Source organism: Epinephelus moara, chromosome 5 (assembly GCF_006386435.1).
Source record: "Epinephelus moara isolate mb chromosome 5, YSFRI_EMoa_1.0, whole genome shotgun sequence".
NCBI lineage: Eukaryota > Metazoa > Chordata > Actinopteri > Perciformes > Serranidae > Epinephelus > Epinephelus moara.
Window position 1 is genome coordinate 3,362,685 of NC_065510.1, and position 27,394 is coordinate 3,390,078.

Consider the following 27,394-nt stretch of genomic DNA (forward strand, 5'->3'; position numbering starts at 1 on the left):
ACACATCCAACACATTCTAACATCACCCAGATGTGCCGATCACAGGGGTGAGGACAAAACAAACCGGAGTGCAGCTCCTTATCCCCGCTGCTTTAAGGCAGCCTTAGGACGCAGACAGAACGGGATATGTTGTACGTCGTTGTTTTAATGGAAGCACATTGAACATGATAACACACAGTAAGGCATCACCCAGATGTGCCGATCACTGACACTGTTCTATGATGTAGGGGGAGGTTTTTTTTGTGGTGGCACAGTGGTGGAAAAGGAGCAGTGTGGATAAATGAAAAATTAAAACACTGAACAGTTTATTTCGGGTGGTAACGGGTTACGTGTGATATTTACATTGTAAGTGAAAAAATATTACCCAAACTCCTGTTGGTAACGTGTTATGTTACTTTGTTACTGCTAAAAAAAACTGTAACGCATTACGTTTGTAACGTGTTACCCCCAACACTGCATATATACACCGATCATCCAAAACATTCAAACCACTGACAGGTGAAGTGAATAACTTTGATTATTTTGTTCCAATGTATTGTTCTGCTGGGAAACCTTTGGTTCTGGCATTCATGTGGATACCACCTGACATGTTCCACCCACTCAAATACCGTTGCAGACCAAGTAACCCCCGCAACAGTACTCCCCAATGGCAGTGGCCCCCCAGCAGGATAATGCACATTTTAACAGATTAATTCATTCAAGGAGACACAACACGATAATGTGTTTTATTGATCTGGGGTTTTTTTATGCGTTGTGATCACTGTAATGTATTAATGTGTTTCACAGTTGCTAATTTGTGCACTGAAGTTTCATTATTGTTTTTATCTTTCATGTTTTTGTAACCGAGACAGTTCACATCACATTTACTGACCCAGGTGCTCATTTTCGTGTAAAAAAAAAAAAAGAAAAATGAAAAAAAAAAAGTTTTTATTTTTTGCACCTCAGGGCCACCGGGCATGACTCATGCCTCCTTTTCTGCAGATGCACGCTGCTCCACAGAGTCGTCCTGTGTCCTCACATTAAATCACATCTTCTCTGTTCAACAAAGAACGTCAGTTTGAAACGTTTTACAGCCGTACAAAACTCTCATTGTTTATGTCTGTTGGCGGCTTTTTAGAACATCTGTATGTGCAACCAGGGACTGCTCAGACAAAGCCTCACACACTCCGCCCACCCACACAGCTGTCAACACACACACACACACACACACACACACACACACAGATTTAAACGTACCGATGCAGGTCCTTCCGTCGTTGGCGAACACGAAGCCGGTCAAACACTCACAGCGGAAAGTTCCTGGCTGATTACTGCAGACGGCATTGTATCCACAGATCTGAGGAGTCTCTCTGCACTCGTCGATGTCTGCCGATTACACACCAACACAAAGGTGAACTATATGTAGAGGTAATACCACCTTAAAAGACAGTAACGAGCGTCCGAGACGAGAAGCTCTCAGCACATCAAAAACTACACTTTTTGTTTTATTGTCAAAACTGATTTAAGTCAAATATTACATCACAAATAAAAACGAGTAATATCACACTTTGTCATGAAAAACCTTCTGAGAGTAAAACCTAAAATGACCTCAAAACTAACTCTAATCCAGCCTCGTTAAAGCTCTCTGATGAGTCTAACAGACAGATGCAGCCTTTAACTGAAGGCAGAATTGATTTAATTCATAACATCAGTCCTACAGCATCATGAGAATCGCTCAGGTTCTTCAGGTAACAAAAACTCTTATCACTTTATTGTTGTGTCCAAGTGCATGTTTGTGCCACATCTGAAAAAAATTCCATCAAGGTGTTTTTGAGCTATCACATTCACAAGAATGCGACAGATGAGGTCACGTAGACCTTGACCTTTGACCACCACATTCTTATTAGTTTATTGTTGAGTCCAAGTGCACGTTTGTGCCAAATCTGAAGAAATTCCCTCATTTAAAGAATACATTGAGGTAATTCCTCCCTGTTCATGAAATATCGTATTCACAAAATTTAGATGGATGGATGGCCATGGCAACCTTGACTTTCAACCTTCGACCACAAAATTCTAGTCAGTTCATAGCTGAGTCCAAGTCAACCTTTGTGCCAAATTTGAAGAAATTCCCTTGGAATTCTTCAGATATGGCGTTCACAAGAATATGACAGACAAGGTAACAGTGACCTTGACCTTTGACCACCAAAAACTATTCAGGTCTTTCTTGAGTCCAAGGGAAGGTTTGTGCCAAAATTGAAGAAATATATAGTCAGAAAACTTAATTTAAGACATTTTAAGACTTCTTAAGGAGCTGTAGACACACTGCACAAGACGTTCTTGAAATAATCTGTTCACAACAGTGAGATGAGATCCCCTGCTGTTACTGAGATATGACACTAAACCAGGAAGTGTTTTAAGCAGAACATGATGATGTCACAGTCAAGCTGACCTTTGACCTTTTGGATATAAAATGTCATCACTTCATTATTTTATCCTGTTAGACATTTGTGTCATGTTTTGTCACAATTAGCATATGAATTCTTGAGTTAGTTAAACATGTTTTGTGAGGTCACACTGACCTTTGATCTTCAGCAACAAAATTCTAATCAGTTTATTCTTCAGTCCAAGTGGACGTATGTGTCAAATTAAAAGAAATTCCCTTGAGGTGTTCTTGAGATATCACATTCACAAGAATGAGATGGATGTAAGATCACAGCAACCTTGACCTTCAAGCTTTGACCGCCAAAATCTAATCAGTCCAAATGAATGTTTGCGCCAAATCTTAACAAATTCCCTCAAGGCGTTCTTGAGGGAATTTGTTCAAATTGAAATTATTTTTGTATACGTGTGTGTGAGTGTGTTGTAATTTTTCATTTGCTTTTATATAGATTGTCACCATGTATGTATTTATTTTAAAGAAAAGGCAGGACTTCTGTAAACATTCACACGTTTGGTTTCCTGTATGTTCTTTTCTTTTGGTATTTTCATATTCACTGTCGCTGCGTATCGTTCCTTTTATTGTTTGTGTAGTTGTTCAGGAAATTATTACTCAACAACTTCCATCAAGATGTTGTCTATATGTGTTTGTCTGAGGTGTGAACATGCAGAGGTCGTTTTACCTTGGCAGTTGCGTCCGTCTCCAGTGAAACCAGTAGAACATTCGCAGGTGAACTGGAGGCCTTCACCTGGTCGGCACATGGCGTTGTTGTCACAGCCGTGTCTGCCGGTGAAACACGGGTTCTGCTCCGGAAGACCACCTGTAAGATAAAAAACTCGATCAAGACCTAATAGAGGGCTGGACCGCCTACAAAACGCTACAGGGCTTTTAATTTGAAACAATGGCTTTAAATTTTGAAACAGTAAAGTGGCCAGAATACGGTGGCATGCAAAAGTTTGGGCGCACCTGGTCAAAATTTTGTTTATTGTGAATAGTGAATTCAGTAGAATATAAACTGATCTCCAAAAGACATGAAGTTAAAGATAAATCATTTCTTCAGTATTTTAAGTGAGATAATTTTTTAATTTCAATCTTTGACAATTTCAAAATAACAAAAACTGAAAAGGGCCTGAAGCAAAAGTTTGGGCACCCAGAATGGTCAGCTGTGATGTCTGGAATTTAACTGAATCCATTCTTCCCTCTACCTGTGAAATGTTTCCCGTGCCACGGGCTGCAACACAAGCCCAAAACACGATCCATCCATTCCCATGTTTAACAGTTGGACAGGTGTCCCCTTTTTCTCCAAACATACCTTTGAATTTTATTAGTGAGTAGCTACACTACTCATTACTGTAATGTGTTACTGCCAAACTCTGCATACGTGTAAGAATATTTCCTACAATCACTTTTTGCATGTTCATTTTTTTCTATACTAAAAAATAAAAGAACTTGTTGAACATCTCAACGCACGAATCCATTTCCTAGCCTAAACTACTGAATGAACTACTGAACTACTGGCACACTGACACAGACCTGCATGGATACATTGGTGATCCCTGGTTGCTGGGCTGACAGTGGCCAGTTGGAATTTATTTTCAAGTTTGGGGGTTTTTTTTGGCATTATTGCCTTTACTAGAGAAGAAAGTCTGGCATGAAAGGGCCGGAGTTGGAATTACCGTAAAACTTCAGTTAAAAGTCTAGTCCCAAACGCCCAGTCCCGTTTACTAGCCTGGTGTGGTTACACATTTGACAAATAAAGGCCTGTCTCAATCAGAGGCCTGGTCTGGTTGTCATGCAGTTCATTTTTATAGAAGTTTTTTCAATGTAAAAAAACAGATTGTTAACTACCCACTTCAACTAACATCAGTTAGCTGATTCAATCGTACATAGAGGTGCTACATATTGTTAGGTTGGTTCATTTTACTAAAACCATGACCACCAGAGAAGACGTAATTCATTCAAATTTACCGGCATCATGAAAAAACAAGTGGTGACTACGTTCCTCTGAATCTGTCATAAAGTCAGAATATGTGTCTGTTCCTCGATTACCCTGCAAGTTATTTATATTCCTTTAGTCTGCTAGGTCCACTGATCAAAAGGATCAAAAGTTTTTTATAAAAATTAATCAAAGTTATAAATATTGTTTTAACAGGATAAAGATTTGTTGTGTCGGTATGCCGGGTGCCGTGAAACAGTTGCCATAACATAACACATAATTGATGTTAATTGAAGCTTAATTTTTATACAAGTAATATTCACACTGGTTCAAATAAACAATTTAATCGTATTTCCCATCTTTGCTGAGAAACAGTTTTGTGTGAAAGGAATTAAAGGCCTGTCCCAAATATAGGCCCGTTGAGTTCAGTGATTGAAGCAAATAATTGCCAATTTTGAGAGGACGTCACAGCAGTTGCAGCAGTGCACATACCGGTGGCAGAAAAACAGCGGACATCGGAGAGAAACAGTCAACATACCCGGAATTAAAATGGTCTCTTGTGGGGCGTCGGTGGCTTAGTGGTAGAGCAGGCACCCCATGTACAAGGCTGTTGCCGCAGCGGCCCGGGTTCGAATCCAGCCTGTGGCCCTTTGCTGCATGTCATCCCCCCTTCTCTCTCGCCCCCTTTCACGCTTACCTGCCCTGTCCATTAAAGGCAAAATGCCAAAAAAAATCTTTAAAAAAAATAAAATAAAATAAAATGGTCTCTTGTGCTGTTGGATGTCAGAGCAGGAATACAAAAAAGATAACCTTCATTTTTAAAGAAAACCATGGCAGAGGACGCCATAGTAGAGTATAAATTTTACATGAACTTACTGATGTGGTGAAAGATAATTCACCATCATAAGGAACTGTAAAAACTCCACATATAATATAGTTTAATGTTGAAGTAACAGACACTTTTTCACTAGCTAGCTAACGCTGTCTGTTTATTAACTCCTTGATCAGAACAGAATATAGAAACTGCTCATTTTAGAAATGACACCACAAGAAAACATGTTCTTTGTTTAGATTAATAAACAGATGATAGATCATTGTTTGTTTCTTGCTGTCAGCAATCAGCTAAAGGTAACACGCTAGCTACGTTAGCTACATCGCTAATGTTAGCGAGCCTTTCATTTTCTCTGCCTGGATGTAGATGGGATCTAAACACACATTACAAGTTGTAAGTTAACATAAACTCAAAATGTGTTTTCTTGCGGTGTCCTTAAAGTGAGCAGTGGTTAAAGTTAATATACTTTGTTATGATCAAGGTGTTAATGAGCAGACAGTGTTAGCTAGCTAGCGTGCTAGCACGTTGATAGGTTGTGCTTCCACATTAAATTATATTATATGTGGACGTCTCCACGACTATAAATCAGGGACAATAAAACAAGTCCATGTTTGACAAATGAGTTTTTACAATTCTTATGAATCCTAAATAATTAAGTAATTTAAATAAGCCAAACACACACTCCTCTACTGAGCACTGACCAGCAGTGATTACATCCTAAATATCGAGTTCGAGTCCAGTTCTAATTAACTGGAGACAAAACATTTTTTCTACTACACGTATGGATATAAAAACGACTCTTTGCAACGGTTGAGAAATATGAAGGTTATAGTGCTTTTACCAAATTATTAGCGCTGACAGCGACACCACTACTGTCCCTTTCTGCCACCAGTTCGGCTCCACCCACAAAATATGTCATCACTGTTTACAAACACAAAAAGGGTCTATAGCCCGCGACTGCCGTGGCAAGGACGTAACCTTTTTACACGGGGTACCCGCTCTACATGGGCTAACAGGTGCCCCTAACCCAACACAAAAAGCTTTATCCTACTGTTACCACATGTGCGGTAGAACTCTTGCTCTTTGTCTTCAGCTCACAGTGACATGAAACCGAGATCAGCAGCACAATGTCTCATCTGAGCAACTGGAAGCAGAGAATGTTTCACATGTTTCGTTTAATAAATGACTGTAATGGTTTATAGATTAAAGGAGAGCAGAATGACTCCCCAGTGTAGCGACCACTGAGTCTGTGTCCTCTTGTTCCCATCAGACCTTCACCTCCTCACAGGAAACACGATGCAGATGTTCTGTTTCTGCCAACAAACCCCGGCTGAGTTGTGTTTGCTTGGTTAACTCTGAATCTCCCCCACCCCCTCCGAGCATCCCATCAGCAGCCCCCACCTGCACTTTTACCTTTAACCCCCCTTTTTTTCTTACAAAGACGCCCCTCCCCCGCGCCCCTCCTGCAGCGGCCTGGAGGTTGGTATCTCGTTGACCTTCACCCCCTGCCAACGCTCTCACAGCCTCTCTGGTTGCAGCTGAGGAAATACAGCCAGGCTCAGATTACTGTTTGTCTTCCTCTGATGTTCCACTGCAAACACTAAACTGTCGGAGGCGTGTTTCAGCGCATTCCTGCGGGTAATAACACACGTTTGTCCTTTGACTGTCCCCGACAGACGGCCAGGAGACAGAGACTTCTGCAAAGACCTGAACGATCGGACAACCTGGAGTCAACCTGCACTGCCCTCATTTGTGAACGTGCACTTCTGAAAACGCTTATCACACTGTAGTGAAGTCAACGTCACGTTCAGCAAGACTCATCTGTCTCATCAGGTTTTGATGTTTCTATAAATCTGTTTTATTATGTCCAATTGAAAAGTTGATTCAAGACGACACAGAAAAAGAAGATTTACAATAAACGAGCTCTAAATCTCTAAACTAGAATTATCACTCTGCAGTTGTATGACTCCGCCCACCAGTCCAGTGTCTCTGACAGTCTCCATCCATGTCAGTGAAAACATGGATGCTTCACACACAGAAGATCTATACAATCAGCACAGTTTCAAGATTAGAGTCACCAATTCAGTATCTGACCAAATGTCTCCCCTTCTGTTCCTGAGATATGACGTTAAAACATGATGATGTCACAGTCAAGCTGACCTTTGACCTTTTTGATATAAAATGTCATCACTACATTATTCTATCCTGTCAGACATTTGTGTCAAGTTTTGTCATAATTAGTCTATGGGTTCTTGACCAAAAACATATTTTGTGAGGTCAAAGTGACCTTTGGCCTTCATCATTCTTGAGTATATTTGTGTCACATATAAGGGAATTCCCTAAATTTGTTCTTGAGATACCATATTCACAAGGATGAGATGGACACAAGATCATGGTGACTTTGACTTTCGACCGTCAGAACTCACTGTGGATGGAGCCGATTCTGTTGCTCATGGCGTAGCGGATCAGATGGTTGGTGGAATCGTACATCACAAAGATCTGGTCCACGCTGAGCTGCTGGGTGGACGGTGTCGCCCCGCTGGCCTCATCATGCGGGCAGCTCTGGAAGGAGACAGTCTGACGCCACTGGTAGGTTCTGGTCTGCACTTCGCCATTAGGGGAGGTGATGGTGTACTCTCGGTTGGAGGAGGAAGTGATCACTGAGAGGAGGAGAACCAGAAAGAAAGAAAACAGGAGGAGTGTAAATTCAGCAGATTCAGTCGTCAGTAATTTGACTCGCTTCCTGTTTTCAGTTGAGGGGACCGTCTACGTAACAAGCTATAATCAGTAAGCACGCCACATCGTCTTATTGCTTTAGTCGGTAATGGTCCTTACAGTTTCTGTCGTACTGGTAGATCTCCTTGTATGGGTTGATCTGGACAGAGGATCCCAGCGGTATGGCGGGCAGACGTCCCTCCAGTTCAGTGCTAACCACCAGATGGTCGTGTTCGTCAATTCCTTTAAACTGCTGCGTGATGGTCAGACGCTCATCACCAGGCTGGAAGAACACCTCGGCCCGCCGAGAAAACACGCCACCTGCAGGGACGAGTAAGAAGACATGTCTGAACACAGTCCTACAAGGTTTAACAACCAGATTGACGCCGGGGTCACTGGAGCGTCATCATCAACTTTTAAGCATTTCGGCATCTACATAGATCATCCAAATCACTGTGAACACAGTGAGAACTACTGGTGGTTAAAAATCGACCATCTGGCACCAAACTATGCAACTCGTCTCCCTCACCGATGAGACTGAAGCCGTTCTTGTAGCCGGGCTGCTCCAGGGCAAAGGCCCAGCCGATGATTCCCCCCAGGGAGGACAGCGGCAGCAGGGAGGGTCCCAGGCCGTCAGAAATGTTGCTGATGGCCACGTAGGCCCGTCCATCATTGGGTACCACATACGAGTGCAAGTCGTTGTTACTGAGCTCCTCAGGCCGGGGCGAGTTCCCCACGAACACTCGACCGTTCACTTTTCCGTTCATCCTCTGTGGTTTTCCTGGAAAAACAAGAAAGGTTTGATTTATGCTTAAAAATTGGACATCTTGCAGACAGCTACGGGAAAACATTGTTTGAACTGATCTAAAAAGAGAACCATGAGAGCCAGAACACTCACTCTTTAGCAGCAGAAAGCAAAGACTTCTGTCTCCCCCATCATTACGTCATGACCTTACGTTATTTTACCTTATGTGCCATGCAAAAGTTCTATTTTGCCATAATTATGCTGGTATTTCCCCATAATGGCCACAGGAGATCATTGTTTGCATAAATCTGTATTGATTTCAAATTAAAAGAAAAACATAAAACCGAGAACATGCACTCTTTAACCGTCAGTTTTTACGGTATACCGGTATACTGGTGTATCACTGTAACACTAGCCTGAACACGGCTGTGCAAAAGCAAATTTGCAAATAAAGCAACATATTTAAAAGCCTTTTGATTTGTTTGTTCTGTAACTCTGTATGGATTTTCTTTGTTTTATACACCAAGCTAGGAATGTCCTTTTTATCTGTAGGGGCAGTCTGTCACACCTGATCTGCCTGTGAGAATGCTGCACTAACACAATAATAAAATGAGTATGATCTAATGAACAGCGTCTTAGCTCGTTAGTATTGTTAAAATTAATCAAAATGTGTTGCTATATCAAACCACAAACATTTAGCATAAATCAACAAGTTTCAAAAATAAAATTTATCAGGTTTTGTACATGTTTGTCGGAATAGGCTTTGGACTGACAGAGTTGGCTGCCATCTTGTTTTTAAATGGATTAGTGTATTTTGCTTGTGATGCCACTAGATGGCACAAAAAAGTGTCCACAAACCAGGACAACAGGTCTTAAGGGGGATTTACACTTGTGCTGTGGTGTGTCACTCTGCAGTTACAGTTTATTAGCACAAGCCTATGGCATTTTACATTGTATAAATTAGCCTAGCAGCTAGCATACGTTTCCTCTTCTCATATGAAGCCAGGGACAACAGCAACATTTAACAAAGGTAACGTTACAAAATTCAGCTCCATTACAACTCACAAGGTTCACTGACAAAACAACTGTCTTATACTAAACACGTTTTCCAAACAAATACAACATGCTAACGTTATTAGCACAAGTCTATGGCATTTTACACTGTATAAATTAGCCTAGCAACAAGTAGAGATTTCCTCTGCTCATATGAAGCCAGGATAAATCACACACAAGACTTAAAATGCTATTTTTGTGGAGGCTTTATTGTCTTCACAATTTATTGTTTCTTATCTGTGAAATTAAAGTAAATCAAAGCTTTGTTTCCACTGAGGGAAATGGTTTCAGCTTACAGAGACAGACAGGAGGTCTGCGTCACTGTGACGTGTAGTTACATTTCTGGGGAGGTGCAAGGACGCAGAAGTATATATCACACATATAAGGATACATATATATATATATATACCTCATATAAGGACATTGAGGAAAACAGTTTTGCAAAATGCTTTACAGATACGATCCGTCTTTTTATCATTCTTTATATAAGTCCAAGAAAACTTGCCTCATTAAACAGTTTGGGTATCATCGAAAATGCCTCTCACCTTCTGCAACACAGTCCTTTCCGTTACCGTAGTAACCAGGCCTGCAATGGCAGCAGTACCCCTTGCTGTAATCCCGGCAGTCAGCAAAAGCTGCGCATTTGTGGCTGTTGTGGGCGCACGTCTCAGAATTGTACGCATACACTGTGAAAACAACCAAAGGATGAAACCGATCAGTTTCAATGACACAATGAAACATTCTGTTCTGAATCTTGGAGCACAAAAGTTTCAAGCTGTTCTGATTTACCATTCACATCGAGATCTTCGTCTACCACAACGATTTGTGGTTGCTGGGGCCTGGAATGGGGCGGCACTGGTTGGACTGGTTCGCGGTTGGTGTACCGCGGTTGGGCAGGATCAGGGTACCTTGGCTCGACTGGAGAGTATGGTTGGGCTGGATCAGGGTACCTTGGCTCGACTGGAGAGTATGGTTGGGCTGGATCAGGGTACCTTGGCTCAACTGGAGAGTATGGTTGGGCTGGATCAGGGTACCTTGGCTCGACTGGAGAGTACCTAGGCTCAGTGGGTTCAGGGACGGTGTATCTTGGTTGCAAAGGCTCAGAGACTGGGTATCCTGTCTTTATTTGGTCAGGGTATCTCGGCTCTGATGGGTCTGGGTACCTCGGTTGAGCCCTCTCAGGGTTGGTGTAGGGTGGCGTGACAGTCTCAGATTCAGGGTATTCTGGGTAATCTGGTTCTTCGGTCTCCGATTCGATAAACCCTGGTGTGACGGTCTCAGCTTCTGGGTAACTGGGTTGGTACTCATTGGGAGTCTCAGTTGGGAACTCGTCCTTTTCTTCCGGTACCAGCTGGGGTTCCTCAGGTTGACCTGGCAACATGGTCACAGGAGGTTCGGTGGCATTCTCCTCCTCAGGTAGACTGGTAACCAGCCCTGGCGTAATGGCGAAAAAGAATGGCGAGGAGCCGATCTCGTACACCCAAACACCATTCTGTCCTGAGTTTGTCTTCCTGGATGGATAAAGGAAGAAACATGCGTCTAAATCAAAAGACACTTGATTTATGCTTTTATTTGAGTGATGTTTTCTCTTATTCATAATTTCTGCACGCAAAAACTTTCCCACGGAGTTGAACACAGAGTCATCGTGTCAAAGTTCACTGTCCTGACACATAAATCACTTTGTTTCTTTTATATTCAAGCACAAAGACATCAGATTCATACTCAGTAAGTTCCCTGATGGAGGTCTCTTCATCAGTGGTGCTGCGGAAGTACGTTCCCTGTGAGGAGCTGAACCAGCCGGCCACCATGCCTTCATTGAAACCGGTCTCCAGGACCTTACTCTCGCCCCCTATTGATGTGGAGAGAAACTGCAGGCCGCCTTGGGGGTACAGGAGGATGGCGCAGGAGGACGACGCCATGGTGACCAAAACCAGCTGGAAAGTGTTTCTCTGTAAATACAAAGGAGATGACGTTAAGCAGGAAGTTTTGGACCACAGCGTAATCTGGGAGTTCTCATTGGCCAAACACGCTTCAAAGGATTATTGACCAGTTAGGAAAACCTGTGTGGAGGACAGTGAACAGTTGATGTGGAGGAAAGCACTGGGAGGGAACATGACAGCACAACCACCTGTAGAACCTGTACGTTATAATGACGAATGAGGCATATTGAGCAGGCCTGTCATGATAATTATAGACTTAATGTATGATATTTATGGACACCACCTCGTACATTTTGCTGACCTCACTATTGCCTGTTGTGTTCACGTGTTTGTTTACATAAGACTGTTCTTAGCCCCAAACACCTCAGAAATTCTTTGTCTTATGACATAGTTTCTCTAGATGGCATTGCTCTGGCCTCTAGCACTACCATAAGAAACCTCGGGGTAACATTTGATCAAGATTTGTGTTTTAAATCTCACAAAAAAGAAACCTCACGGACTGTGTTCTTTCATCTGCGTAATATTGTGAAAATTAGGCCTATCCTGACCCGAAAAGATGCAGAAAAATTGGTCCACGCTTTTGTTACCTCAAGGCTGGATTACTGTAACTCCCTATTATCAGGTAGCTCTAATAAGTCTTTAAAACCGCACATGTACTAACAGGAACTAAGAAACGAGATCATATTTCTCCTGTTTTAGCTTCTCTGCACTGGCTCCCTGTAAAATCCAGAATTGAATTTAAAATCCTACTGTTAACTTATAAAGCTCTAAATGGTCAAGCTCCATCATATCTTAGAGAGCTCATAGTGCCATATTATCCCACCAGAACACTGCGCTCTGAGAACGCAGGGTTACTCGTGGTCCCTAAAGTCTCCAAAAGTAGATCAGGAGCCAGAGCCTTCAGCTATCAGGCTCCTCTCCTGTGGAATCATCTTCCTGTTACGGTCCGGGAGGCAGACACTGTCTCCACATTTAAGACTAGACTTAAGACTTTCCTCTTTGATAAAGCTTATAGTTAGGGCTGGCTCAGGCTTGCCCTGTACCAGCCCCTAGTTAGGCTGACTTAGGACCTTCCATAATACACCGGGCACCTTCTCTCTCTCTCCTTAGTTTCTGAAAAGTTGGTTCTTCTTCATTTACTAACATTCACGTCCTATTACTGCATGTCCCTAACTCGGCTTAACTGCATAAAATGGCCTCAAAATGACAATAATATCATTTATAGCACCTGTTTCTGACACAGTCTATCGTCCAATAAAATACATTATCATAACAGGCCGATTTTTGAGACAGAAGCAAAATGAATGAGGTGCTGCTTCAGCGTGTTCCCTTTGCAAATGGCAGTGCCACTGAAATAAAAACAAAAGGGAACATTCAGAACTTAAGCTGTATATTTACTTGTTTGAAAGTGAGGCGCTGAGGATTAATGTCAGCTGATAAGCCTCCAACATGAGGTGTAAAAGGCATCTGGGATAAAACACAGAGGGTCATTTTTGACTTTTTGAGCTGCTGGACACGCTCGCACAATCAAAAGTATTAAAAGACCAAATCTATTTTTAAATCCCCACCAGTAATTCTTCATCTTTGTCTGCATTGTTTGTTTTACTGCTTCATATGAAGCGCCGACCCCGGCTATTATGGTGTTCAAAGTGGTAATTACAAGAGGAACCACGGAGGCGTGTGGTCACATACATTTCAACAAAATTATCCTTTACATTGTTTAAGTCTCATCCAAAGAACCTATAAATAGAACAGCTGAAGTATTTAAACTCCTCAACATTTCTTATATCGCACACTACAACAGCCCTCTCATTTATCTTTTATTTATGAAGTCAGTTTGGTGAAACTGCGTCAAACGGAGTTGATGTAACTCTGCGGTCGTTACCAAAGGCTGTAGCTGCATGATAATCAAAAATTTGTTTCATGATTTTTACACAGAAACTGACAACAGTGTCGTCGCCTTGTTTGTTGCTGTCTGACACATCTGACTCCATCCTCTTGTGCCATCTATTGGCTGTATCTACGCCATCATACAGAACACATCGAAGACAGGACTGACGTTTACAACATTTGAAACAGACCTATCTATTTTTGTAAGTAAAGGGAGAATAAAGGAGCCTTAGTTAGTTTTTTAGGCCCAGACTGAAACATCTCAGTAACTACTGACATCCATGCAGTTTGTCCAATCGTTCATGGTCCCAGAGGATGAATCCTACTGTCTTTGCTGATCATGTAAGATCGTCTGTAGCGCCACCAGCAGGTGGACATTTGTGTCACACTCCAGTGCAAAAATAAAACCATAGACCTGAGATATGAAACGACCCATCCTCCGTCTGCTTATTAAAAACCCGACATGGCCCCTCACCTTAGTGTCCGGTCCATCCCCTCGTCCAGACGTCCCCCGGGCGCTCATGTTCTCCCAGGTGACGATGGTGATGCCACTGGGCTCCACTCCTTCGTCTCTGGGGAAAGCTCGTTTGATGATCTTGGCGGCTCGACTCAGTACCTCTGGGCTGCCATCCCACCTGAAGTGGACCTTCCCCTGTCTGTCACTGTCCATGTCTCCCAGCAACACTGCAATCATTTTGAAACTGGCGGGCATCTTCCCCAGATAGTCCTCCTCAGCCGGAGGCTTCACAACAGACACAAATCCATTCGTATTGATCTGGAACAGAAGACAGGAGGTCGAGTGTTAATGGAGGGTTTAATAACTACAGTATTATTCCTGTGGGTCATGTATGTTTGTATACAAGTCCATTTCCACCGCATGGGAAAAAAATCCTAAGCACTATTTATTCATTCATTAGATTTCCATGACCGCTTATCCCATTCGGGGTCACAGGGGGGTGGAGCCTATCCCAGCTGACACTGGGTGAGAGGCAGGGTTCACCCTGGACAGGTCACCAGACTATCACAGGGCTGACACAGAGACAGACAACCATTCACACTCACATTCACACCTACGGACAATTTAGAGTCACCAATTAACCTGCATGTCTTTGGACTGTGGGAGGAAGCTGGAGCACCTGGAGGAAACCCACGCTGACACAGGGAGAACATGCAAACACCACACAGAAGGGCTCCCCCAGGGCTGTGAAGCAACAATGCTAACCACTGCACCAGCGTGCCGGCGCCAAACCTCATGTTTTCCAGGTGGTTAAGGACGCAGCATGTGTACGGCCCCTAATTTCCAGGGCTGGTACCACCAAAATCTATCATTTAATCATTACATTCATATCAGCCCTGGTCCACAGTCACCAGATCTCAGTCCAATAGAGCACCTTTGGGATGTGCTGGAACGGGAGATTCTCATCATGGACCAACTGTGTGATGTCATCATGTCAATATGGACCAACATCTCTGAGGAATGTTTCCAGCACCTTGTTGAATCTGTGACACCAAGAATCAAAAGGGGGTCCAACCCTGTACGGGCGAGGTGTACCTAATAAAATGGCCGCTGAGCGCAGAACCTTCAAGCTATGACAAACTTTATTTTATTAAATCCTTCCTCATAATGAAGTAATTATTTTAATACAGCTGTAGAGTGGATCACTGATTCATACATGAAGTCCCTCCTTATTTATATTTTCTGATTCCTAAAACTATCAGCAGCTGCAGCCTTCTGTCACACGGACAGCTTGTGAACGTCGTTCTTTGAACCCACACTGTCTTTGGTGCTGTTAAGGTTTTCGCAGCTTCATCTTGGTGTGTGCTGCAGGTTTTCTTATAACTGTGGAAGGTAATTAAAACAGGATTGAGGACTTTTTGACCACGGAGTGCACACGTCCCGTTAGTGACCGTGAGACCTGCAGTTGGACGCTCAGAGGCTGGACTCTCCTACAGCTCTGCTCGCTTTGTCAGCCCACAGGAATTCCACACAATGACTTCCCTTTCACTCAGAGGAATCTCTTTAAACTCATTAACTCAGATCCGCCTCGCACACTGAAAACCACAGAGACACAATGAACTGTGACCATGAAGTGAATCCTGTCCATCAGAGGCAGGAGGTTACACAGCATCACTCCACGTCTTAGTGACGGAGTGGATGATTGGTCAAAACATCAAAGTTCAGCTTTGATTTACACAAAAACGTCTTCCGTTAACACAAGACGTTGTTCATTTATTCATATATTCTCAAATATAATCAGGGCTGGTCATTTCTCTCAACCAACAAGGGAACAATGCACGTCATCTCTTGCACCTAGAGTTACTGGGGTGGGAAAAAAATCGATACGTATAGCATTTCTGACAGGTTTTTATGACAGTGTTACATTCAGCTGCAATAAAAATGATTAAAGTCGATGAACAGAGTTACATTTTCTTTTTCATTCAAAAACATGAACTGTGTAAAGAAACTGTTTTGAATGATCTTTTAATTATTAAAAATACAGTTCATGTAGTTTCAGTGTGATTTGAGAGAAAAGAAAACAAAGTATAAACAATATTAGGACTGCAGCTAGTAAATATTTTCATTCTGAATACATCTGTTTTTGATAAATCATTTTTTTAGTCTTTAAAATCATCCATCACATTTTCCAAGGTGTCCTCAAGAGGCTTGTTTGTTTCAACCGGATATCGCGCCCTTATGCCGCCTTGCCGCGCTGTATATAATGTACAATCGCAGAATGGGGGGACAGAGTTGGCCGACGCTGTTGTGTTACACATCACACAACTTTCGCTTCCAGAATGCCGACATATTGTCCAAAATCACACACTACAGTGGCATGACGTCGCCGCTGTTTGGTTCTGTGTAGAAAATGCTAATGCGTTGTAAAGAAGGGACATCGTAGCGGCTGTATAGCGCCAAACTGTAATACTACACAGCGCTGATCAAATATGAACTACAATTCTGCTGCTGCCTAAATTGCTTTCAGTAACATATTTTAGTGCCCTGAGAGTTTGTGAACAGGAAGTGGGCATCTTACTGTTTCCTGTATTGTGTAAATGGAGGCCGAATTAACCAAGATTTTCAAAAAAAGCTACTAGCAGTTAGCAGCTAACTCAAAGAAGAAGAACAGCAGCTGTAAATGTCTACAAATAGTGAAAATACTGAGGTCCAGGAGCTCCTTACCCTCCAAGCAGAGGACGAGATCAGCCGCCATATAATGAGACGCTAAATGATTGTTGTTGACATGTGATGTCATTGTTATTGTTTATAAAGAGCTGCTGACACATATGTTATATGTCACACTAGAGGCCGATGCTGCTGTGTCCTACAACACGCCCATCACGCCTCCTCTGTCTCCGCAATGCCAACATCCTGTCTAAAATCACACACTGGTGCGGCACTGTCTTTCTGTTCTGTGTAAAAATACAAATGTGGTGAAGAAGGGACTTCATAGCGGCTCTGCAGCAGCGCCATTTGTGTGTAAAAAGGGCTGCTGACTCTACCTGAGCAGAGAGGATGCAGGTAACATCAATCTTTACAAGCAACCAGCAGCAGAGAGGTCAAAGGTCAGAGCATCAGCGCTCTGAAAACATGAAAGAAGTATCTGTGGGTTTGAGAAGATGCTGCGAGATGAAATAAGAGCCGTTCTGCTCGGCTGCCTCTGTAAAGGCGGGAGGGCTCCAGCACCGACGCAGACACTTCCTCCACAGAAACGCATGAATGACAGCAGCATGTGGGTGAGAGGCCGGCGTCGCCCAGCAGGTATCCGACTTTAGAGGAGACGCCTGCAGAGCCGAGGATGCTCGAGTTTCATCACAGGAAGTCTTTTGTCTGAGCAGAGTGTCAGAGCAGCTAACGAGACTACCAAAGCTCTCAGAAGTTCACAGGTTGAACAGGACGATGACGGCGGGTTCAGGAAGCTTTTAGCTTCTGTAAAGAGGAGGTTTAAGAGAGCAGAGGCAACACGTCTGACATCAGTCAAGAGTGAACACATCTGACGCATCAAACACACAGTTAACCCAACATGGATTCACCTTTTAAACATTTGGTGAAAGTTTTTTGATTCACGCTGCGTCTCATTTCCAGTGTTGCGTTTCATCTAATGATGCTAATAATAATAATAATAATAATAATAACAATAATAATAATAATACCTTTGTTCGTATGGCACGGTTCAAACAGGAAGTATAACTCTAAGTGCTTTACATAATAGAATTAGGGCTGGGCGATATAACGACTATGTACGATATATCAATATATTTTCAAGCAAGATATAAATTTAGACACAGTTTATATCGATATCAGGTCAAGTTGCATCACATGACACATACCAGTGTTCATCTCTCCTCTGTCACACTCTCCACACAGCTCCGCCCCCTCGCTCACTCACAAGTTCTCCAGCAACCGTTTTTAAAGCCGTAGCCTGATGTGCGCCTCCCCAGAAATGTAACTACACGTCACAGTGATGCAGACCTCCGTAGGCTCCATGTTGACGCAGAGCCTATTCCGTAGCTACGGCGTCGATTCAACACAGAAGTATAACTTCCACCGAAGAGACCATGTCCAGAGCCGTGGCTCCCCAGGCAGTATCTTGTTTGCCAATGTCTTTATAAGATTGCACTGGATATTTCTAAATGACTCCCTCCTCATCCGTATTTCAACACACACGAGAGACAACAACAGAGTTTGTTTTACACATCCATAGAGAGCAGAGAAGAAGAGCTGCTACAGGAGTCAGTACGTACGAGCTAGAAGAATAAATATCTTTAGTTCAGAGGTGGTGTTGCAGAACACAGGACAGTGGCGTGAAGTGTTGCAGGGCAATGCATCTATGAGCACTGATGCACGTCTAGCTGCCGCTCTGGGGTTGTGCGTAGAAAATAATAGGGGTGGCTGTTTAGACGTATGCTGTTAAGGGCCGGTGTGTTCTGGCCTTCAGTTCACAGCGAAGGCATGCACACAAAACAAAGCTTTCTTTAAGAATTCAAGGTCATACATGGTGAGTAACTGATATACAAATGGTCAGTTTGCTGGTGAAATACAGTACTTGAGTAAAAGTTACCTTCCACTACTGAGTGCAACATTTTTCACTGGCAGATTTTATTTAGAAATAAAATCAGTGACGATACAATGAATGAGCAGTTTGTACATGTAATAACACGTGTAGAGTCTGAGGACCTGCAGCCGTGAGATCACATGTACTCCTCAGTGGAAACCTGCCAGGACGTCGCTGACATCACACATGTCCGATCCCTGAGATCATCATTATCAGTGTGAGAACAGCGGAGGGAGGAAACACACTGAGCGCTGCCATCTGTTTTTAGAGGACAGATGTCTCCAGTCTATACGCTCCAGATGTGCCAGCTCTACGAGGACGCTCCGCTTCCTGTCGAGGAGTAAAAGCCTCCCCGGCAGCAGTAGCTGGAGCCGAGCCATGAGATTTTATTACATAATCAACTGTAGAGTGAAAGCTGGAGGGGCATCACTGTGGGTCTGATAATTACTGGGGACCAACAGGATGTCACAGACACTTTAAAGAGGGGGCGGGGTCTTTATGGATGCACAGCGACCAATTAGAGCTTCACACTGTGGGAAAATCCAGCAGATGAACACTGACAGCTGTCAGTCTGACACGTTACACTGAAAGTCTCCGTTATTAGACGAGCGCCGTTCAAACCACAAACATGTAAAGTCCACGCTGCATCGACTGCGTCATCCCGTTGCAGCGATACGTCAACATACATTGTCATCAGAATTGGCCAACATGCTTTTTCTTATGTTGCAAAATGAATGAATATTACATTGAAAAGTATTTCATGTCTCCATCTGCTGGTGGGCCGTCACGATAAGAGTATACATGTATAATATGATGTTATTCTACTACAGGAGAGACTTGATGATCAATAACATTAGGTGAGGAAAAAGTGGATATATTGATTTCGGTTATCCGTGAAATAAGATGTTACAGATCGGATATCAGCAAAAAAAATCCAATATTGTGCGTCCCTAGCTTGAACTGCTCTGCTGCTCCATTTTGTCGTAATCAGTAAGCTTTCAGAAAATGTGCACAAATACAGATAAAATGAACGCAGAGTGCGGACAGAAGGCTTTCAAGCCTTTCAAATTATCTGCAGCAACACTGAATTAACTGAAGACAAACTTTTTTTTCTCAACAACACAAGGATCATAAAGCCTGAGTGTAAAAACGACTTGTTAAAATCACTTAAGAAATAGAAACATTAGCCTCTGATCACACAGAACGTGTTTAGCAGGACGAAAAACACAAGGTGCACCGCACTGCCTTTTTCTTTTTTCTTTTTTCAACAAAATGCCACTAGTAAAAAAAAAAAACGCTTGCTGCGCCTTTTTATTGTTGCCAGGCAACAGGTTTTTCCGCTCTAAGTTGAAGTTTTTTCAACTCGAGGAGTTCAGAGTGCTCCGGCAAAAACACTGAGCACTTCGAGTGCAGAAACACGAGGGGCGTTACAACACGAAAACAGTGATAACTGTGCGACTCCTCTACGATAGGTGGAGATATGCCCCCTTTCAGCTTGTTAGTATTGGACCTTTTTCCTGTTGACCTATTACATCACAAACCAAACAATGGACAAACAAGTTAGCTAAGGTTAGCTAGCAGCTAACTGGTACCATGGTGGACAACTTTACAGCTCTGTACATTTGGTCCGTCCAAAAAGTCACAGCTCTGGATGTAGATTTCTCCATGTTGTTACCGGCTTCTTCTTCTCTTACACATTTAATGCTATTGGACTTCTGGATCAAAGCCCGGGGCAGAAACTGTGGAGCATGCTCAGAGCGCCTCGGCCAGTTTGGGTCTGATTGACTGTATACATGCAGGAGGAATTCAACTCCTAATCACATTATCTGTGAGAAATTTGATTTAGTATGATTTCAGTCGGACTAACATGTTCATGTTTATGTATTTTAAAAGTCCAGTTTTGGTCAGACTGACACAATAAATCCATTTCACTGATGACATCGAAACGTACTGAGTGATGTTGAATTTTTCAAATATATTTTTTGGGCGCTTTGAGTACCACAAGGCAAGCGCCATCTAGTTTGGTCATATCAAAGAGAAGGCAGACATCTCTACAGTCGATATCGCCAACACTCTGCAACTCACACCAAAACTATCTAGACTGATAAACAGCTCTACAGGTGAGAGGAAGAATATGATTTTTTTTATTTTAGAGTGAATCTTGAAGTTTAAAGTAATGTGATTTCACACTCGCCAACTTTTATTTTGTTGATAGTAGGAAACCTTAAGAAAATTTATTCTGTCAAGCATCAAAATCCATCTCTACACAAACTTGTATCACACTGAGCAAAGTATCCACAATCAGTCTGAGGACCAAAGAGTCGGACGGAGTGATTCAATCAACTGAGAGACCAACCAACAGCCTGTGAGGTCAAACCAACAGGACACCAAGCATCCATTCACTTCCTGTCCTGTATGTGGACACCGTTTAACCGATTCATCCTCCAACAACAAACTCAGGTCTACACGTCTGCTCAGAGTTAATCCAACTCTGCCTGCAGCGTCTGAAATAACGAGCATGAAGCCGACCTTTGTGGTGTCGCGGTGACTTCCTGTAGAGACTCAGTGTGGTCTGCTGTTATTCTAACAGGAGGACGGAGGACAAATGGTGAAGTGACTGAGACACAGAATAAAAACACTCTGTGTGGATGTATCAAGGTGTCGACGAGATTCAGCTGCTTCCCTAATGAAAGAAAAACTCTCCATCAAACAAGTTTCTACTGCTGATAAGTTTATATTTCTTTAATGAACTTGTCTTTTCTGGACGCACGTTTTGTTACTTAGCTTCTTCAGTTGTTTGCCAGTTCTGTTTTAAATACAAATCTTCACAGTACACTTTTTGCAGTGGGTATAGAAGAAATTACTGTACTTGCAGTTTGCAGTTTTTTGTTTCCCAAGATGTTCCCTGAGTTTCCTCACCACCATCTGCACTTTGTTTTTGGGCCACGTGGCGGTGACAGAAAAGTTTTGGGCTGATATGTGGAACTTATTTCCAGTTGTCACAGATTGACGTGAGGATTCATCGGGAGTCTGTGTTTGTGTCACCTGATGAATGTCAGGCAGATATTCTCCCTTTTTGCTCCATTTTTGGTCTCCACCAACTCCTGAGTGAAATATAACCCCGTTTCCAGCAAACACTTTTGGTATAGTACCTTTGGAACCAAGAGTAACCCTTCAAATACCTAGACCCTTGGTCCATTTAGCGTTTCCACCGAGTTGTTTGGTTCAGTTCAGGATGCTTTTTTTACCGTCTCCACAGTGAAAGTTGTGGATGGTCCCAACAGAAGCGTTCCTTAGCGTCCCCATGTTTGGTCCCCCCTCTGTTGGGGTACCTAGCACACAGATCTGGTACTAAAAGGTGGAGCTAGAAACCCTGCAGTCTGATTGGTCAGTAGAGGACGCTCACTCTGGTTTTATGTAACCTCTGTTCATACATCAGTAAACTACAACTATAAAATGAAAGAGAAAAAAATAACTTCATTCACTGGGCCGACTGCCGGCAACTTTTAAGGTGGAACGTTAACTTGTAATGTTACTCAATGCATGAGTTGATGACGTGAATCCATCAGCACACCTTAAATTTCACTGTGACAACTTTGACCATCACTTTAGTTTTTATATGACACACACTTTTAGTAATGACTTTAAAAATATAGATTAATTTGGAGCGGATTATGTGAAGGTCATATATTCTAATCCTCACTTCCTGTGGGCTACAGCAACACTAAACCCCTGAGCTTGCCTGAGAAGGACTAAATGCACAAAGCTGCTATTTTTAAATATCCCATGGAGAGAGACTCTCACTGCAGCCTGTTCTATTTTGTTCTGAAAATGTGGGCGTGCAGCCTCGTTCTGTGGACGATAAACCAGGTGCAGACTTCCATCTGTGTCACCGCTGATGAGGAAATACAGCGAGTGCTGGACGGAGCAGTGAGTGACAACAACCCCGCCCACATTTAAGAGGACTCATGATTTGTAACCTGCAGAATGCTTTCTGTGTGATCGGGGCCTTGTAGGGCTGGGCGATATAACTTACAAATAATATTATAATATATATACATGGGGCGCTCCACTTAGTGTTTTTACCAGTTTAAATCAGCCGGTCGGTTTGTTTTGGAGAGGAAGAGACCTCCGTGGATAATTCAGCTCTCGGTAAAAACCTTCTGAACAATGAACACTGAAGGATTTCTAACCAGGAGAAGTTTCAACTGGTTGCAGTCTACAATCACCGCTAGACGCTATTAAATCCCCTTAAATCTGAACACTAAACCATTAGTTTACATTTCGACGTAAGGATCTTTGACTAAACAGGGCCAAATCAGCAGACAATGCAGAACAGTTAGTTAATATTCTACTGTAGTAACATTAAGTCAAAAAACTTTATTTGCATTTAATCAAAGTACAAATAACAATTGTAAATGAAGCCACCCCAGGGTCCCGTGCCCCCGAGGCACGTTGCCTGTTTGGTAACACAAGCGTTTAACACTCAACTCTTTTCTTCTTTCACTCCTAAAGATCAATCAAACCAACTTAAATTTAATATAAGAAACAAAACTTCAGCACGTTGGAAACATGTTTCACAGCGAGTGTAGATGCTCCAATCTGGATTAGCCGTCACATGACCTGAGGAATGCATTCAGTGTGTGTGTGTGTGTGTGTGTGTGTGTGTGTGTCGGCCTGATGAAGGGCTTATCTGTGTTGGCTTTTAATTGGCTCACATTCCAGCCTCTGTTCACGTATTCACAGAGAATCCAACACCTCCGTCTCCCTGAGTGAACTGAACAAACAGCAGCAGACCTCCAGCAGCAGCTCCACCTGTCTGCTCACACCACCAACACCTCAACGTGTCACTGTAATCACCACAAATCAAACACACCAGCAGGACTGATGTGGATCTGGAAACCAAGTGCGGCAGCTACGACTGCAGGGAAACCACACGCGTACACACACACACACACACACACACACACACACACACACACACAGAGGACTCTTATTTTGTAAACAGATTTACAGTGCGTGGAGGCGATTAAGAGCCAATAGAAAACCTTATCAGGTGTCAACAAACAAACAGAGAGCGCAGACTCAAAGACTGAAGTGACGAGATGATTATCAGACTAATCAATCATGCGTGTGATCGCTGCAGAGACTCGCAGCTGAAACATCTGAGACACTGACAGAAGCTGAAGCCACAGTCGAAATACAAGTACCTCACTATTATTTATATATTGATAAATACTGATAAATATAATATACTGATGTTTTTAGGAGGCTAAAATATGTTTTGCTGCTGCCCCCGTCCACAGCAGTACACTGCTTTGCTTCTGTGGCGGTATTCCTGACTGCTTCTCAAAACTGGGGCCATACTGACTGCCATCTACTGTAGGTAATACACTCGCCACTTTTACACTGTCTGTTCAAGACAGGAATATCGCGCCATTATTTTGCCTCGCCGTTCTGTACATAAGGAACAATTGCAGAGAGAGTTGTCGTCCCTCTGAGTCGGGAAAAGGCCAAATCAATGTCTGTATAAGTGTCTGGACTTCGTCATCGCAGCGTTGTCGTCATCTGTTTAGCTCACCTCTGGCCTGCCTATATCAGATACACTGATGTGATTGGTGCAGCTCGGCTCCAAAGGCATGGGTAATGAGCATCATTACTGATTGCCAGAGTGACTCGCTGAGCAAATTCAAACTGTGCTCTAGCGAGAACTCTGAATTTCCAGGGTACAGGTATACTGTCTAAAATCACACACTAGGGGGGAATGACGCCACCGTCGTTTGGTTCTGTGTAAAAATGCAAAGGAGGCATAAAGCAGGGACTCTGTAGCGCCATCTACATGTAAAAAGTCCTTCTGACTATGGATGAGTACCTCATACAACCCCACTTCCAAAAATCCGAACTATCCCTTTAAAATCCAAAGTGTGTAGTGAAAGACTGAGCTGGAGTCGGAGTCCTGACAGACATTAGTGTCGTTCAAGTGAATGAACCAAAACATGACATCAGCTGAAGCACCGAACGCTGCTGATGAATGATCAGTTAACGCTGAAGATCAGACGAGAGGAAGAGCGTTTTTTGATGTTATTGTGAAAAAAATGTGAAACTCAGAGAGGATCTAAAGTTTGAGCTAAGGTGTCTCTCGCTGATTGAACAGAAAACTTTATCATCAAGTGTTAACAAACAAGAGAGAAGTGATTGAAAGTGAAGCTTGAGCCACTTAACAGACAGATCAATCAACCCACCGGGATCAATAGTCAATAATTCAATATAATCACTTTACAATTTGAAAGTGAAGAATGATGAGGATGAAGACGAGACAGATTCATAAACTAACCAAATACAAACCCTCATAATAAGCTTAAAAACACTCTAAATAAACATGATCATTTATGTAACATGTGTTTTATGTTTAACACCAAAGGTCCTTTGAATATTTGCTAATTTAAAGAAATTAAGAGAAAGAGAAACTGAGTAACGTTATTTTTTTAACCTTCACAGAGACGGTTTAAATATGTATAGATTTAGTTTAATGAGTGAGTCATCATGTTAGTTATCACATAAAAATAACATATCTGCTTTATTCATTTATGTTGAGTCACAAACAAATAAATATATATTTCTATAAATATATAAAAGTATTTTAGTGGAGAAAAACAATACAGCATAGTATTGATTGTTTATTTCTATCATAAATATTGCAAATACAAATTTTAGTAGCTTTTATTAGAATAAAAAATCAGTTGTTTTTCTAGATGCATTTTGCAGCAATAAAAATGGTTGGAGTTCAATAAACAGACTGAAAATCTTATTTTTTATTAGATAAAACAGATGTTGAGGAAGATTTCCTTTAGGGGAGATACTTTGGGGTGGAGATATAAAGTAATAACGTGTAATGCGTCGCGATTCTCAGTATATTGTAAATCATATGGTGACTTAAATATTGTGAAAATACTATACTGTGGGGCCTCTGGTGATTTCCACCTCTAATTTTAGGTCCATTTTAAGACCAGTCTGAACTGAAGCTTCTGACAGACATTTATTTGCTTGTTATTTTTGAATATGTCATAGTGTGGATGATTTACTGAGAAAAAGTTATAGTTATAAATTAATTGCTAATCTTAGTTGAATTTCAGTCATTTTAAGATCAATTTATTTTTATTTTATTCCTAAAATGTTGGTTTAGCCTATTTGTGCTGGATCTGATTTTACAAACTTGATGAATCTCTGGCCGAACACTTCAGTTATTTAGACTTTTACTGGAGTTTATAAACTTTAAATGTAAGGTGTGATTTTACAGCTGAAACCAGGTCTGAGTTTCACTGGATTTCCTGCTGCACTTTCCACTGATTCCTGAGCTCTGGTTAAACTTTGATGAATGAACTTCATGGTGAAATCTGATTTTCTTTTTCATTAAACACCGGCTGGAGGTTAAACTCACGTAAACTTTGTCGAAGGTGTCGCCGAAGAAGAACAGAGATCCGTTGAGAGCCAGCTCGGCGGTGGAGTCCGAGCCGGGCAGCAGCTGCTCATCTCCGGCTTCTCCTCCGAACTCGAACAGCTCCTCCAGGTCCAGAGCCCGGGTCACGACACCCAGGCTCAGCAAGCACGACCAGACCCACAACCAGCTCCGGGACCGGGGACTCATCTTCTCCGTAATGCTCCACAGACACAGTCAGACCAGCGGTGTTCAGCACTCAGGACAGCCGGGGAGGAGGTGAGGGGCAGCGGGCGACACGAACAGCCGATTCAGCGGCGCACAGCGGCGAACTGAGGGTACAGAGAGGCGGGGGGAGGGATGAATGGATGGAGAACAGCGGGAGTAACTGCCCGGGGGGCGTTTGAGTAACCACCACGACTTCCGGTCAACTTTTTTCAAAATAACACTGACTTTCATAACTTACGTTAGCTTTGAAGCGTATAAACGTTATATAGTTGTTGCCAGGTCTGCAGTCAGCGGGGAAATAAAGACGTATTCTGATCACTTACTTTGTAAAATGTGAAACACTTAGGGACTGTTCGTTATTTATGAGAGGGGAGCGGGTGGTGCAAAAAAGGGGGAGGCATGTCTAATAATTTTTTAAGCACTGAGGAGTAACTTGTTTTTTATTTTGGCTCAGGGGAGGGGATACAAATTTAAATGGTTGTATAACTTACATACTCTTAAAATTGCTGTTAGAAAACAATATGCGTTTTTTTTGGTGGGCGGGGCTTAGCTGGAGACAAAACAGTTCTCCACAGACATTAGCTAGCGCTAGTTAGCAAGTTGTGTTGTCTTTTTTTTTAGACGACGGAGGAAGATGATGTGAGTGGTGCGTTCAGAAACACTCATTCTGAGTGTGGGAGCGCACTCTGACACAAACTGGACCGTTCATAAATTGGGAGAGCTGTCTGAATGTACCGTTGGGTTATCCAGAGCAGCGCACTCTCAGAGTGGCAGAGCGCACTCTGGACACTTTAGCCCCAATCAGTCTTTTTTCAGCATTGGCAGTATAAAAACAAAATCGGGGAGTGCAGCAAAATGCCGCCTACCTACTTTTGTTTATACAGAATGTGCCTTTTTCGGGGCAATGGGGGGCGTGAGCAAGTAAGTAACAAAACGTGTAGCTCAGCGTGAGACGTAAACAGTGACGTGGGAGGGAAGCCGCGGCTGGTCAGTCCTTAGGCGATTCTCTCATAAGTCGGCCCGTTCTTCACCGTCCCCGTCATCTGACGGTTAATGGCCTCTTCGTTTGCGAGGACAAGGAGGGCGCGCAATTCCTTGTCTCCCCAGTTGCTCATCTTTACAGTGTCTGTCAGGTTTGTGTTTCCCTCTT

At 42.6% G+C, this 27,394-nt stretch overlaps 1 protein-coding gene across 2 annotated transcripts in view; it reads right to left on the reverse strand.

Annotated features, from left to right (window-relative positions):
- Window positions 1–26,358, reverse strand: part of LOC126389798 (nidogen-1-like) — a 46,144-nt gene extending 19,786 nt beyond the window's left edge. The window contains exons 1-11 of one of the 2 annotated variants that reach the window (XM_050043684.1): window positions 26,020–26,358; window positions 14,003–14,302; window positions 11,420–11,646; window positions 10,648–11,208; window positions 10,487–10,605; window positions 10,243–10,383; window positions 8,429–8,680; window positions 8,020–8,220; window positions 7,611–7,844; window positions 3,099–3,236; window positions 1,237–1,365 (exon numbers count right to left, since the gene is read on the reverse strand). In XM_050043684.1, the coding sequence (XP_049899641.1) occupies window positions 1,237–1,365; window positions 3,099–3,236; window positions 7,611–7,844; window positions 8,020–8,220; window positions 8,429–8,680; window positions 10,243–10,383; window positions 10,487–10,605; window positions 10,648–11,208; window positions 11,420–11,646; window positions 14,003–14,302; window positions 26,020–26,226 (2,509 nt within the window). In that variant the 5' untranslated portion in view covers window positions 26,227–26,358. Of the gene's footprint in view, window positions 1–1,236; window positions 1,366–3,098; window positions 3,237–7,610; window positions 7,845–8,019; window positions 8,221–8,428; window positions 8,681–10,242; window positions 10,384–10,486; window positions 11,209–11,419; window positions 11,647–14,002; window positions 14,303–26,019 lie in introns of both variants that reach the window. The other variant, XM_050043683.1, reaches the window with a different exon arrangement.
- Window positions 26,359–27,394: the final 1,036 nt, after the last annotated feature.